This window comes from Argiope bruennichi, chromosome 10, assembly GCF_947563725.1.
Source record: "Argiope bruennichi chromosome 10, qqArgBrue1.1, whole genome shotgun sequence".
Taxonomy (NCBI): domain Eukaryota; kingdom Metazoa; phylum Arthropoda; class Arachnida; order Araneae; family Araneidae; genus Argiope; species Argiope bruennichi.
In genome coordinates this window covers 41778349-41794293 of record NC_079160.1, presented here as the reverse complement: position 1 = coordinate 41794293, position 15945 = coordinate 41778349, and the positions used below count along the sequence as shown (strand labels likewise).

At 27.4% G+C, this 15945-nt stretch overlaps 1 protein-coding gene across 1 annotated transcript in view; it reads right to left on the bottom strand.

The window, feature by feature from the left end:
- Positions 1 to 805: 805 nt before the first annotated feature.
- LOC129987882 (calbindin-32-like) overlaps positions 806 to 15945 on the bottom strand; it is a 424993-nt gene continuing 409853 nt past the window's right edge. Inside the window, exons 9-11 of the mRNA XM_056095864.1 lie at positions 13549 to 13605; positions 6599 to 6670; positions 806 to 4928 (exon numbers count right to left, since the gene is read on the bottom strand). Coding sequence (XP_055951839.1) covers positions 4782 to 4928; positions 6599 to 6670; positions 13549 to 13605 — 276 coding nt within the window. The 3' untranslated portion in view covers positions 806 to 4781. The remainder of the gene's footprint in view (positions 4929 to 6598; positions 6671 to 13548; positions 13606 to 15945) is intronic.

Here is a 15945-nt window from a genome sequence, read left to right as displayed (position 1 = left end):
TAAAAGCATTTAATTACTATGATAAATTATAACGGAATAATAACAAACATATAATACCTTCTACCAAATATATAATAATGAAATTAGGAAATGACAATGTCTTTCAAATGGAATGGAATGTAACAAGTGAAATGAATAATTAATTTTGCAATATCTTATAAGTATCTAATTAGTTCATATTTCGATTTATTTAATAATTAATTTTAATAATTTATTGGAAGCACACATATAGTATTAATATTATATTAGTCAAAAAATTTATATTTTTTACAAATTTCTTTATTTTGTAACATGTCTAATAACAATTTTTAATCGAGCTGCTGCCTGCGCATTTAGTCTAACGATTCTAGGTAGCTAGATAGTTAGTAATCCGTTACTACTTTAATACTTATCAACATTTGAGTGCCAATATAAACGTCTTTGGAATTATTTTTCCCCTCAAATGCTTGGTATTCAAATCTGAAAAAAAAAAAATGCTCATTTTGTTTTAAAATGATATTTTCCATCTTATTAATTGCAAATTATTTTGTTTACATGATAAAAGCTCTAGATGCTTTTAAGATGTTTGTCGGAATCTGCCCGAATAGCTGTTTTGGCCAACTCGGAATGTTACTGGACTGCTAACCCAAAACCCAAAGGCCCCAGGTTCTATCCTCACGCGTCTCAGACAGCTAAATGTTTCTAAGCTTTCCATTCACACTACATTATTCTTCGCATTTTTTCTAAAAAATGTAATTAAAAATGAAACTTTTTGAGAGCATTTCTGCACTTAATGTTTCTTGATGCTCAATAAAATAATAAAGAGAATAACAAAATACATTTTATTCGTCTACAACACTACAATGCAGAAGAAAGACTTCATACACATAGCTGAAATAAACTCAACACACATATATGTATATATATAGATAATTTTTTTTTACATCAAATAAATAGAACATCTTGTGCGTGGAAGCATCTCTAATGATTTTAAGGTAAATCATGCAACGAAACAAAAGTCAAAATATCTTTTTTTTTTCTCTAATATCAATAAGATCTAGCTTGAAACACACTGCATAATATAAAATCTACTACAGTATTTTAACTTCATGCATAACAGATAAATATGTATTAAGTCAAGAACTTGTTGAAAGTCAATATATATGTTATTTCAAGACAAGAAATTAATATTAACAACCACTCTCGAACAAATGTTATAAGAGACAGTGAAGTATTCTTCCAGATCTTTCGATTCTTCTGCGAGTTTGGAAGTATTATCTAAAGTTATGTAATCTCAAAAAACTACAGCGACGTAATGCAGAAATGCAAAAAATGTTTTTTTTATCTTCGATTATATAGATATGTCGCTTTATATTATCGATATGTATGAGCTCGAAAAATGTAGTAATAATTTTTTCATACAAAATTGAGATTTAAATGTAAAGAGTTTCTAATATCTATTAAATAATTAAACCTAGATTAGTATTCTATAAGCTAAGCGTGCTAACTTTAGCTTTACTAATTAAGAAAAAAAAATTAAAAATTAACTCCTCATTAACTATATTTGGCCAAGTAATACATAATTCGAAATCCAATTCTACAAGAGAATTTATGGCAGAGTCAAACTACAATAAATCCTTCCAATATTTAACATGGGAATATCTGATCTGTTTAATATCACGATATCACTTTGTTGATAACCCTTTTTCACTGCATTTTACTAAAAGAACTTGCCATCTTATAGATAGGGATGAAGTTGCATTGCATACTGAGTCAAATATTCTGTCCGCCAATTGGCATCAGAATTCAAAACTTATTACAAACATATCATTTAGAGCCCCATTAAATGACATCAGTGACAAATAAACAAAAAGTAATCTTACATAATAATAACTTACATGGTTTACACTGGTGGAAACGAAATTTTGCTGAATATCACCTACTAAAGAAAGTATGCAATTTATCGCAACCCTTTCAATGGCCAAAACTTCAGATGAATATTTCTTTATAAGTCCCGCCTACTGGTAACCGAGACTAATATTGGATCCGCCTTCTTTTAGTTTTATCTTTTCTTGTTGGTGCTACGACAAAAATATCTTACTTTCCATATTTATTTACATAATCATGTATTCATAAAATATTCAATTCAATGCACTGTATGAGAAAGATTTAATGAACAAGACTTTGCTAATAGCACATAGTTCGCTGTAAAAGTAAAGACTTTTGTCCCTACTTCTTTGTGCAGTACATAAACTTTGCCTGGAAACTATTCTATCCTCGAAAAAGAGCATCTTTATCGTACATTGCGTCATAGTCGCCATGTTTTCGCTTTGATGCTGCCATCTATCCTCTTCGCTATGAACTAAAATAATTTCATTTTGATTTGAGGGAGATTTCGATTTCTTATTAAAACAATAGCATAAAATGAGTTTTATACAAGAGGAAAAATAATTATTTAAATTATAATCAACGCAAGTAAAAAAAATAATTAGAAAAGTAGAGTAACATTTTCTTTGATTTTAGTACATCTCAAAAATAATTATTTAATTTTAGTAATTCTCAAAATTTTAGTAATTTTTCTAAAATTAAGAAAGAATTTCTTAATAAGAAAACACATGTTTATGATGAAGATATTTAGTATCATGAAAAATCAAAATTCCTTTATTCTGTGTTTGATTTTGATATTTGTTTTAGAATGAACTGAACTTATTTTATCTTAACCTATTTTAATCTATTTTAATAACCGAAGCACGAAATAATATAATATAAAGAATTTATAATTCTTACACAAATAATATACATAAATGCAGATTTAAAAGATCACTGTCTTTCAGATATTTTGATTAAGTATATTTTAGAATTAAAGTTACTTTTGCAATTTATTTTTTGAAATAATATATGTCAGCAGTTAATTTACAGCAGCATATTTGTAGATAAATATCTGTAAATGCCAATCACTTTCATACATTACAAACAATATCAACATTTGTTGATATCATAACATTCTGGTACCAACAGGTGAGAGTAGTATGTAACTTTGAAAAGTAGAGGAATACTTGATTAAAGTAAACATTAAGTAAAAACATCAGTAAAATGTTTCAATACATTTTTCCATAAGAACATTGATGAGAAATACACTACATTTAGGCTTAACGACTAATATCTACTGTTGTTAGCACTAAGTGTTCGCAATGATAATTTTATGACATATTAGGCCTTCTGTTTCAGCTATAACAAATACCTTGTATCATTTTTTTCCTTAATCAATCTATTTTTATCCATTTATTGGATAACAATAGATGCCAACAAGAAAATTTTTAGAATTTCACAAAAAGATAAAATTGCAAGAACATTTATGCATTCTATATATATTCTAAATCATATATAAAAATTTTAATATCCACTGAGAGTAAAACTGCTAAACAATTTGCTCACATGCAGCTGAGTCAAAAAACATTGCTTCTGCGTTGAATGAATCAAATAAATGCACACTTTATCACAATCATTCTATACTGGATTTGTTAAAAGTGCATAAACTTATACAATAAAATAACAATGCAACCGGATTCAATCCAATTTAATTTAAAAAAAAGCAAAGAAATCATTACAAATGAAGTTATTGTTTGTATCAGTTTGAAATTTGCTTAATTTTTTTTTATTATTCAATTCGCCGAAATTTTCAAAGAAAAAAAAAAGATGTTTTCTTTCTTTTTAAAAGGGGAAATATATTAAAAAAAAGGATAGAAAAAGAAATATTAGAAAATATTGGCAAATATTTTTAAACAGAATTTTGTAGCTTGGCATTGAAAAAAAAAATATGATATAGCACCATGTGATAAATTCGAAGACAAACATAGGCTTTACAATGGAAGATCGACGAAATAAAAGCCTACACTGTAGTAAAAAAAAAAAAATAAAAAAAAAAAAAAATCCAAGAATCATATCCCAGTTACTTTACAGATACATCGAAGAATTGCTATTGACGAAGAAACGAAATTATTCGTTTATACCAAATAAGCATAAAGCGCAACAGCGGCCTAACTAGATAGCTTATTGATCTATTGAAATTCGTAAAGATAATAATTATATACAGAAATTTATATAGTATTTGAATAATTTTAAACAAGTCGTATAAAATATTTAAAAATTTCAGTTCATTATAAATAATGCTAATTTTTAGAGACATTTGATATTATAATAATTTGTGATAATTTTTTTAAAAAATAATGAACCAAAATGAGCAATAAAAACGTTACAGTTCTAAAATAAATTTTTAAAATGAAAGCGAAATAAAAAAACAAATAATCGTACTTATCGTCACCATCATTCTTAGTATTTCTTGTTGAAATATTCTATGTTTGCATTCCGTGTACAAGTTTTAATAATAAATAAAAACGAACGAATTTAAACATATATTTGTGTTAAATAATAATAAAAAAAACTTACTAAATAAAATCTCACTGCAGATGAAAAAAATGGCTAATGATTTAACGTTATTTTTGTTTGAGCCCCAGATAAAAAATAAAAATCTTTTGCCGGATTATAATTGGATGTTTGAAAGAAAAATGACTAATCTGTTCTTTCATTTCAAAATACTAACGAATTCGGTGACGGTTGAAGCGATTTCTGATTTCTTTTGAAAATCGTTTGGCGAATTAATCTTAAAAAATTAAAAATAAGTGCATTTTTTTGCTTCAGAAATTTAATTAGTAGGCTGCTTTTGCTTCTTCATTTTTTTCGTGTATAATGATTGTTGGCGGAAAAATTGGCAATAACAGAAGGCAAGAGAGAGAAATGGCAATCTATTTGACATCGTCCTCTTGAGAGTGTTTGGCGAGAGCTAAAAGAATCATAGTGAGTTCCTTCTTGTTGATCTTGCCGTCCTTGTTGAAGTCGCATCCCCTAAGAATCGCCTCCTGGAATTCATCCAGATCTTGAGCATCGTAATCCTGGAAATGGAAAGAAGAATTAAAATTGTTTCATTTAAAATAAATGTTATGCTGTGTTAAAATGCTTTTAAAATATAAGAAAAGTTAATTGAATTTATTATAAAAGTAAGGAAAAATAGTAAATAATTAAATAAAATAAGTATGATAAGATACATATGAGTTTAAATTATCATAAAATATAATATTAGATTGTTACTGCCACTGATTAGCTAGGAAATGAAAGTTGAACCCCAACTTTTTAATCAGAAATGAATTTCTGATTTAAATATTTCCAAAATTGAAAAAGGCTTATGAAGAAACCGTTCAATTATTTCATCGCTGCATTAGGAGGTAAAAATACTTATTAATAATTGGAGATTTTATGGTATCTTTTGATAAGATATAAATTATATTCTATTTAATTCGAAAAAAATAATAACAACATAATTTTCAGAAAAAATATTATTTTCTTTAAAAAACTGTGATTAGTTTCAGATATTAATTTCAAAAGAGTTAGAATTGACTTTTGAAAACATTCGAGTAATTATTCAATAAAAAAAAAAGAATATTTATTTGAATGACTAACTCTTATTTTCATAATGAAAATATCTGAATATATTTATAAATTATAAATATTATTAGATTATGCCCTAAACAAATTAAATCGTAAGAACTTTTTATAGGATTAAATACTGGAAAGCTTTATTAACATAAGACTTAATAAAGTAGTCGAATTTTTAATAATATAATAAGTGCTATATTAGCTGGACAAGTTTATAAATCTTCATATATAATATTATTATACATTTGTACTCATAAATGTGTAATTCACTATAAAAAATCATTTTTAGATAATCTTTTTCTCTGCAAGCAAATGCACATGCTATGCATATTTGGAAGTCACGTGATCGATATGATATGGACGACTATTATTATGACTCGGAACTCTACTTTCGTTTCAAAATCAGATTGTTTTTGCACAGCATAGGACAGAGAGTTTCATGAGGCTATTTACATGATGATGATAGAAACTGATCAGAGTATTTACAGATGAAGTAGACTGAAATCGACCAAATGGTCAGTACATCAAAGAGATGAATGACGTAAAAACTCTTTCCTTAAAGCAAACACAACATATTCTACTTAAATCAAAAACTGGATTGCCAGATTCCAAATTGAAATAATATGCAACACAAACTCTAACATGGAAATAAACAGGAAATACAAAACTTAGTAGGAAGGGCAACAAATATGGAATCAATAGAAAGTTAACAAACTGGAGAGATGAAGGGAAAATCGTTTTCTGACTTAAAAGCTCACTTTTAATATCACAACTAAAATATCGACTAGGAAATCAGAAAAACTGAAGAGAAGAACTATTCAGTTACACGATTTGTTTCTACCGGATGAGTTTTATCTTATCTCCTAACCAGTCATACACACAATAAGTGTTCGACTATGGCAACAAAGAATAATAGTGTTTCCTCTTACTATTTTTAAGCGAAGAAAAATTAAAGCGAAGTAAGAAAATAAATTGCTTATTGGACGTATAACGTATTCCACTTGTATGTACACTATGAATTTAATTTATACATTTTCAAACCACATTTCTGCTTAAGTGTCTCTTCATTCCAAATAAAAATAATGGAAATTAATCGAACTTAAAAGATATTAAAATAATGAAGACTTACTTTTTTCACAAGTTCTAGGAGATCCTTAAGGAATCCTTTCAACTCCTCATTTTCTATTGTGCCGTTACGGTCCTGGGTGGAGAAAAAATATTAATCATATTGAAATAATAAAGTACAAAAATTTATCATTAAGAACTTAAATATTTTGTTCTGTAATTCAAAAATATAAATTCCACTTCACGCGATATTATTGTCACATGGTAATTGTCTATATCCATGAAATATAAAAACACGTATGTTGTTTTTAATATCTGATCACGCTATAATTGGGATAATGAATCTCAATGAAAATCTCAAAAGTAGAATTGCTAAATGAATACGTGGATTACCGGTAATTTTTAGTCTGTTAGTTTCAATTGTGCAACTACCTTCGCTTCCGCAATTTCGAACAATTCATATAAAGATTTATCCATCTCCTTTCTGCAGAGGTGGCGGTAGAGATTTGCCGACGGGGGGGGGCGAGGCAAATCCGACAGGGGGGCAAGCACCATATTTCTAATTTGGCTTCAAAATAACTCATAATAATTAATTTAACATTTAATTAAAGAAAATCAAGTATTATTTAATACTTTTTTATTCAGATGCTGATTCTTTTTTTCATTTTTAAAACTTTATAAAGGTATTTGTAAAAAAACAGGTTCTCAGTTTCTTTTACAAACCATCAAAAAATTGTCAATATTTGAGTCTATTTTTTTATGAGACTCTTGAGATTTAATTTCTCTGCGATCTAATTTTAGAAAAAAATATAGTCATATTCCATGATTGTCGTATATAGATAGAAACACTGATTATACTAGAATGGCGTGTCATGCTAAATGGACAAACGCATTCTCTTACTATTTTATATCAGAAGCTATATAAAATGAATGTTGAAACAAAAAGTTTTAAAAAAGTAACTGTTTTAGAAATCCAGAATAATAAATAAAAAATATTCGATGTTTTCCCTCAAAACTGATTTTTCTGCTTAGTCCCCTACCTAAAATATTTGTTAAGTAAGGATTGCAACAAAGAGCAAAGATTAAGATGTGTTTCGAATCCGAGGAAAATAAGTGCGCGTACTCAACAAAAATTTACTATAGTTCGGACACGAACAATATAGAATGCAGAAAAGATACAATATGTTATTTTTTAAGAAGGCCGGAGAAAATATTTCGTAAATATATGTACACTTACTATTTTATGTAAGATATGAAAAATATTCTTATGAAAAATGGACTGCTTAAACGTTAGATCCCCTTTGTATTTATTTATCTATATATATTTAGACTTAAAAAAACCAATACATTTTATTTGAAAAAAAAAATTAGATCTTGAACATGAATTCACCTATTTTCATTTTTATTTATGTACTTACTGACTATTCAATGTACTATTAAGTATTTTCTTAATTCGAAGTTATTACAAGCTAATATTCCTACCAAAAGGTGAATTGTATCCCCTCAGTTGCATGCATTGGCTTTTCTTAACCCCTTCATTATACAATGGCGAGTCTAACTCGCGTATGGAATTATTTAATTTTTAAATCTGCAATTAAGGAAAAGTATTAAGTAATTTAAAACGCTAAAATCACTTGAAAACGCAACATTACCTCAAATGCCCTTATATTTTTCTGGGGATTAAGATCACGATAATTGTCCCAAATAAGATCTGCCATCTAATTAGGAAATTAAGTAAATTCGTATATCAAGGGGTTAATGTGTTATTTATGAATATTCTAAGAATAACTATTTTAATTATTTTTTTACAAAACAGCTTTATTCAAAGTCTGTTAAGAATTTAGGAGCATCTGAAATTATATACTTTCTGCCGATAATAGTAATTGAAAGAAAAGTATATATAAATGATACGTTCTCCAAATACATAGTCATAATATTGAATTCAGAGTCTTAAGCATTTAAGTAGTAATTTATTTTTAAAAAAAATTACTGCATACTCGGATAAACTCTTTTAGTGTAGCTAAAAAACTACCATACCAAAAATATTTTTTTTGTCGTCAACTGCAATCGGTAATATTTCTTTAGTGTAATAATTATAGCCTGATAAATTAGATTGCAAAAGAAAACAGATATTTTACTGTTAAGTAATTTAATTTACAATCATACAATTTACTTACTCCAATGATTTATAATGAATTCACATAATTTGGTTACAGAAAAATAACTCTTCATAGCATGCATACTCACAAGAGTGTAAAAAAAAGTTTTTTTTTTATATATAAATTTAGTTTAACCATTAACTAGATTTTATTCAGGCAATTCTCATAGTGAAATGAATAAAATAAATTTATCAATTCGTTACCGAGGAAATAATTATATGTATAAGATGATGATTCATTTTAGAACTTGGATTTGAATTATGAATTATGGAAAACAACTCTATCGTCCTATTTATTAATAACATAAAAGCTTCAATTTCTCTAATAATTCCACTGGTAGGTAATCGAAGTGCCCGATGAAAACAATTTTTTTTTCTCATTATGATAAAATCTTAGCCGAAGGATAAAGATTAGTCGGAAAATATGTGACGTCGTATTCATTTGCCAGATTATTCAATATTCTGCTAAACATAGTATCAATTATATGCTGAATGAACATTACGACATCTAAATAAAATGAGTGAGAATTTGGACTCCTCGACACCCCTTCGCATTGAATTCTTAGTCAACCGATCAAAATTTTTTGACAAAATGCGACATGTCATGTTTTATACACATGTCGTCTTGTCGGTTATATTGCCAAAAGTAGTGCAAATGAAAAGCTTCATGAACGACATTTGAATCAAATGTCTGAAAATCTGCAGATTTAACATCTTCGGCACTCACCGCATTAAGTTTTGTCGACCGACCAAAAATTGCTAGCAAAATGAGAATATCACCTTGTCAATATCTTATTCACTTGTCACCTTGTCGGTTATATTGCCAAAAGTAGTACAAATTATAGCTTAACTAGCCGCCTTTGGCGACCAGTCGGTTCGCCAATCTTAATGTTCGTTAAAATTTTAATAATTAAATATTTTATGCAATTCCTACTTTAATAGCTTAAAACTTCAAATTTTGATAGTCATATAATTCACTCATAATATTATAAACACCTTCAGTCATAACGTAATATGTATCTCTCTCATTTTCTGTTAGTTCCCGTAGAATTTATACTATAAATTAAAGTGGAAAGGATTAATCTGCAATCAATATAATAATATTTTTTACTGAAACAAAGTATTTTTTTTTTGTAATATGATTACTGAAAACAGTCACTGAGCGTTTAAACTTTATGGGCACTAAAGAATATCTTTCCTAATTTATGTAATATTTCAGGAATTTGTCAACAAAATATTCTCAGATTCGTCATGACCAGAACGATTAATTAGCAATGTTTAATTTTAAATGCATCAAACACTAAGAGAATAAAACGAATCGTTTAAAATAATCGGTTGAAAACAGGTTAAAAAAACTACTTAAAAAACGATGTGCTTAAAACTATAACCTTATACAAAAAATAAATATAACTAACATAAATACAATTTAATTACAAAAACATGCAACTAACCTAAAAATAATTTAAATCATCCATTGATAATGGTTGTCATGTCAACAATCAGAACACAATGCGCGTGCGTGAATTTTCAACGCCAATTACGATAACGCAAATGCGTGAGTTTTTCTTCGCCAGTTGGGGTAACGCTATGCAGATTAGACATTTTTAATTTCCTTTATTCTGTTTTATTTTAATTCAAAAGTACTTCAGAATGAATCAGAAAGATCGATTAATTAATAATGTTTAATTTTAAATGCATCAAACATTAAGAAAATAAATATAATCGTTTCAAATAATCAGCCGAAAAATCTTAAGCCTAGCCTCATGACTGTTGGGGAAAAAAAACTGAAGCCGTACTCATTTGGCGGTGGGGAAAATGAAAAGATTTTTTTGGCGGGAAAGTTAGATTTTAATTAATAATTAAAATTCTAATTAAAAATTCAAAAAAGGACTATCCTATCTTTTAAGTTAGATCAAACTGCACACGCTGTGCAAATTTGATTAAAATCGGTTAAGTAGTTTAGGAGTCCATCGCGGACAAACAACGTGACACGTAATTTATATATATTAAGATGAAAGACATTTCAATCAGATGTCTGAAAATCTGCGAACTTAAAATCTTCGACATCCATTACATTCAGTTCTTAGTTTGGTCTATCAAAAATTGGCCGCAAAATACGGCGTATTATCGACCTACCGCTGTATAGATTATTGACCTACTCCCAATCGATTTTACCAAATATAGCCAAAGCACTTTAACCATTACTTGGGTATTTCGATTGTTTACAATACATTAACTTAAACAACAATTATAAAATGGTGAACACTTTTGCCGACGAAACTCTGAATTTCTTGCCGACGGGAAGGGGGGGGGGCAAGAGGCTACCAACAGGGGGGAAAACTCCGGACACTTAGAAAGGGTGGGCGTAGCTTTTTATGATTAATAATTATTCAATTATCCTGGATGCAAAGGAAGGATTAGGATAAATCTTAATGGTCAATGGAATTCTTTGAATTGCTAATAGATGTATTTAAATACGTTTTTTCACATTTTTCAGTGAAGTGGTCGCTCTGAGCTTTCTAAGAACTAAAAATGTGAATTATATTTGACTATGGAGATTTAAATAACCCAAATACAGCATGCAATTCTACTAGCTCATTTATCTACTCCTTCTCTAGATTCTATTCAATTGCAATCTTTATATATTCTATCTAGGGGTAACATTTAGTATTCTCATTAAATTAATTCATCATGAAAATTACAGCGTTGCAAAGAAGTTATACATATAAATTTCAAACAATTAAATCAAATATCAGTTATAGTTTGTTATCCCTGAAGCCTCGAATTGAGCTTCTATTCTCAAACGTGAATAATTATTCATCGAATTGCTATTCGGAATTCAAAGCATTAATGAAAAGAAGAATGTTTTCTCGAAATTCGCAAATGGTTTGCTGGGAGAATATTTCTGTCAACTGATGAAATTCTTGAGAAATTCATTAACTTCGTTTAGTTTCAATTGTTGATGAGTTCAAGTGATTCTCACTCCTTCACTTAGGTTCAAACGATTCAGAGTGTAATGATTTCTTCATTTGTCTTGTTCGTCATGGAAACAAATATTTGAATTTCCAGAATTCGAATCGATGGAAATTGTATATCACTCGAATTATTTAGAATATTTTCACTATTTTGTTTGATCTTGAGTTTATCTCTTAAGAAATGGATTTAATGCTAAAAAAAAAAGCTTTTCACAAGCATAACGCAGTAATTAGACAAAATTTAAAATCAATAAATTTAATAATTTTTTAAAAACCTGTTTATTAGTATTTTGTAAGGTAGAAATATTTTTTTTTATTTAATTGTCTTTTGTTTTATACCTTTAATGTATAATTTATTATGATAAACATTATAATGTCTCGGAAGATTTTTATTAATATTATTATGTCTCTTATGATTTTTTTTTACAAATTAAAGAAAAATTTAAAAAGTACAGTTCAAAACTGGAAATAATATCAAAATTTAGATATATTTTAAAGGCCCTAAATTTTATTGGGCCTTATAATGCACAGAAAAAAATATATAAATTTTTTATATTAGAAATTTTATTTAAAAAAATGAATACTAAATTTTGCTAACGATATTTATAATTTCAGTTTTCAAGCTGAGAAATTATTTATCAAATTAGAAATATTGTTTATTTTTAATGAAATTAAAAACTAATATACTTGAATACAGTAATGACTCAAATTAGACAGCAGCAAGAATCTTTGTATATCATATTCTTTTAGATTTAACAGGTTTAAGAGGAATCAAAAGATATAATCAATAGCACACATGAGCAAAGTTTTATTCAGTTTTTTTTTCATTCTATTGAAGCATATACAGCCCTTTTAATTTTTATTGAATTTTAGATAACTATAAAAAAAACATTCAATGCTGTTATCGCTTGACCCGGAGCTCATAAGTCCCTAGTTACTATCCTATTATTTTTTTAAGCCTTTTATAACTTAATGCACCCTTGTAGATTTATTTTTGTAGAAAAATATAAAGAATTATGAAGATTTTTATATAAAGTGCATAGTGGAAAAAGGAGTTTTTATTTGCATTTGTGCTTTAAACGCCAAATAGAAAAAGAATATATCATCATTTATATTTGAACTCATACAAATACAATTCAGTAGGTTAAAAGCAGATTGTCTTGACTCCTTTGCTCGATCTGTACAGAAGAAGTTTGATTGATAAAAATATATTTTATATATCAGACTATATACATATGATAAATTTTCCACTTTAAGAATTTTCTCCTTACACAAATAGGACTAACAAATTTATCTCAATTGAATGAAAAAAAATCATCATTGTATTCTTATTATTAGTAATAGAATAAATGCACTTCTATCGCGCAAAATGCAGGAATTTTTTTGGTTCATGTCCGAAGAAATATTCTAATTGTTATTAATTTGGCGCGAAATATAGCATTCTATTTTTTTTTTTACATCTTCTGAGAACCCAAAAACATCTGCGCATCATATCCAGTAAAACAACCATTTAAAAAAACCCCAATTAAAATTGAATTTTTTAAAAAATTATATGCATTACTTATTGTATTTGAAAGAGCTAACACTTCATTCCATTTCCAACAGTCGAATCCACTAATCGCTTATTTATGGCGCCAACTGACTTATCGTTTGGCTCTGTGACATAACCGCCATATTCAAGATCTGAATTTAGTGATTATTTCACAGAACGCCACGTTTAAAAGTACAAGTTTTATTTACAGATATAAGGCAATGTTATTTGAAACGGTAAGCTACAATATGCCGCTGAAACATAAATAGACGATCCGAGAATCACTGTACCATTAAAAATAATTTCAAAAAAGTAAGCATTTATAATAACGTAAAGAAGATACCACGTACACGATCATACAAGTTGAAAACTCGTTCTATGTCTTCTTTCGTCAGCTTGCTAGCACCCTAAAAGATAAAAATAATAATAAATTAGTTTCAGTTTCAAGAGTATCGATATAACGGATAGCCTAAATATCGAAAAAAAAATCTAAATTCATTTTCTTTTAAAGTTTAAACCAGGCTTACGAAAAATGTATAATAAACCTGCAAAATAAAGTCTAACAAAATTTTGAAACAGTATCTGAAAACATTAGAGTCATAGAATAAGTTTGAAAGGAGCAAAAGTGTATTTTAGATCCCAATCATGTAAGCCGAGCCAAAAATTTTTTCAAATGAAATAATTAGAAAATATCCAAAAATAAGAAACTGTATTGAAATTTAAAAGTTGGTGAATGTAAAATCACTGACCAAAAAAAAAAAAAAAAAAAAAAGGAAAATTTGATGTCAGTAAAACGACATTCTCGAATTATAATTAATCCCGTATGAATTTTGATATTTATCTTAAAGTCAAAGCTAATGGAAAATGGAATAAAATGGGATGAAAACATTTGATTCCATTCTAAATCAAAAAGTATATCATATTCACTAAGTTCTTTAAATCATATTTGCAAAATAAAACTAAAACTTTGATAAATAATGTAAATAAATTAAATTAAAAAAAATAAAGTTTTTATTGACCCATTTCCTGCTTAATGCAGTTAAAGTTGTAGCATAATAAATGCAAATTTATGCATTATTCAAATAGATTTATGGGGAAAAAAAGCAAAATAACTTGAGCACATAAAAGGGATACTCTCCTTCCCAAATTGAATTTATAAAATTAAAATGTTTATTTCCCCATTTTTAAGAAGAGAAAGAGGGAAAGGGAGGACGAAAGTTACGATATATTAATCTAAAGGAAACTGTTTCTAGCAAAGTTTCGAAAAGAAACTATTTATATCTAAAAGAAACTGTTTCAGCAAACGATTTAATTAAGTCTATGTTAACATTTTCAATTTTCTTTGGCGACCAGTTTGTTCACTAAAATAAGCTTGCTTATTGAATTTTTAGGCTTTTAAATTATTGATATTAAATGCATTTTTTAAAAATTATTTTATTATTTGATTAAAGCTGAAAAAGATGAATACAGAATTTTGAGCGTGCAAATTAAAAACTGTATATATACTACAAAGTAAAAGAAGAAACGAAAATCTTACTTGCATTGAGTTAACATCTGAAGAAAGCAGTCTTTTTTTTTTTTTTTAACCTCAATTGTAACACTGGCAAAGTACGCGATTGACTGTTTTGATGGATGAGTTTGAAGGTGAATCATATAGCAGTCAATATGTTAAGCCTATTTTCGTACTCGAATAAACCTTCTGTTGGATGCCTGTTTCTACCATCTTGATTTCTTTTACATTACCTTTCCTCTGACCAATTGGAAGTTTCAGAAAACTCCCATACAAGCAATTTTAATGATACTTTTCAGCTCCATTAATTAGCTAATCAAAGCATTGTATTAAGTACATGAAAGCATTCAATAAAACAGTTCGAAGTGTTGCTACTGCGTTTCTCAAATTTCACTGATGCCACTAGATAATAAGTAAAAGAAATAATATCTGTCCCTCGCACATTAGCATTATATATAGAGAGATTAGTATTTTTTTTCAAGAAATCCATGGATTGACAAAGCTCTGTGCAAAAGGTAGAATATCCATTAATTTTTATAAATGAAAAATAAATTTTAAAAAAATTTGCTCTTTCATTTGTATTGAAGTATGTCTTCTTAAAATCAAAAATTGGCTGACTTAGATTTATAGAGAAGTATTCATATTTAATCTGAGATATATTCAAGGAAAAAAAAACTAATAAAGTAACTAAAAAATAACTTTGAATAAGCATCGAAACCAAAATAATAGACAATACACTTTGTGAATATGAAAAAAAAAAAAAAAAATCCTCACAATTCCTCCAAAAATAAACAAATATATATAAGGAACAAATGAAGTATTTTGATGTTAATTATTAATTTCATTCACATAACAGAGATGTAAATAACTTCTAAATCGGAATGATATTTATTATTTGTAATATTGTGGTACAGTAATTATCGGGAAATAAAAAAAAAATTGTATAAACATTGAATAATCATGGCTGGAAAAATGTACTTTACTGAACAGAAATCTCAAAGAAATAATAAAAAATAAAGAAAGAAAGAAAAGGAAAAGAAGAAAGGAAAATAGCTTTCAAATGCTCTTTTTTTTACATTGCAATTGGAACTAACCATTACAACTGTTTTTTAGAATCCGTTGTCAAATAATAAATACAAAAAGTTTTGATTATTGACGGACATTTTATAATGATGAAAAAATAAAAATGATTGGTGAAAGAAGGTTACTAAAGTTAAATAATTCAAAAGAATAATTT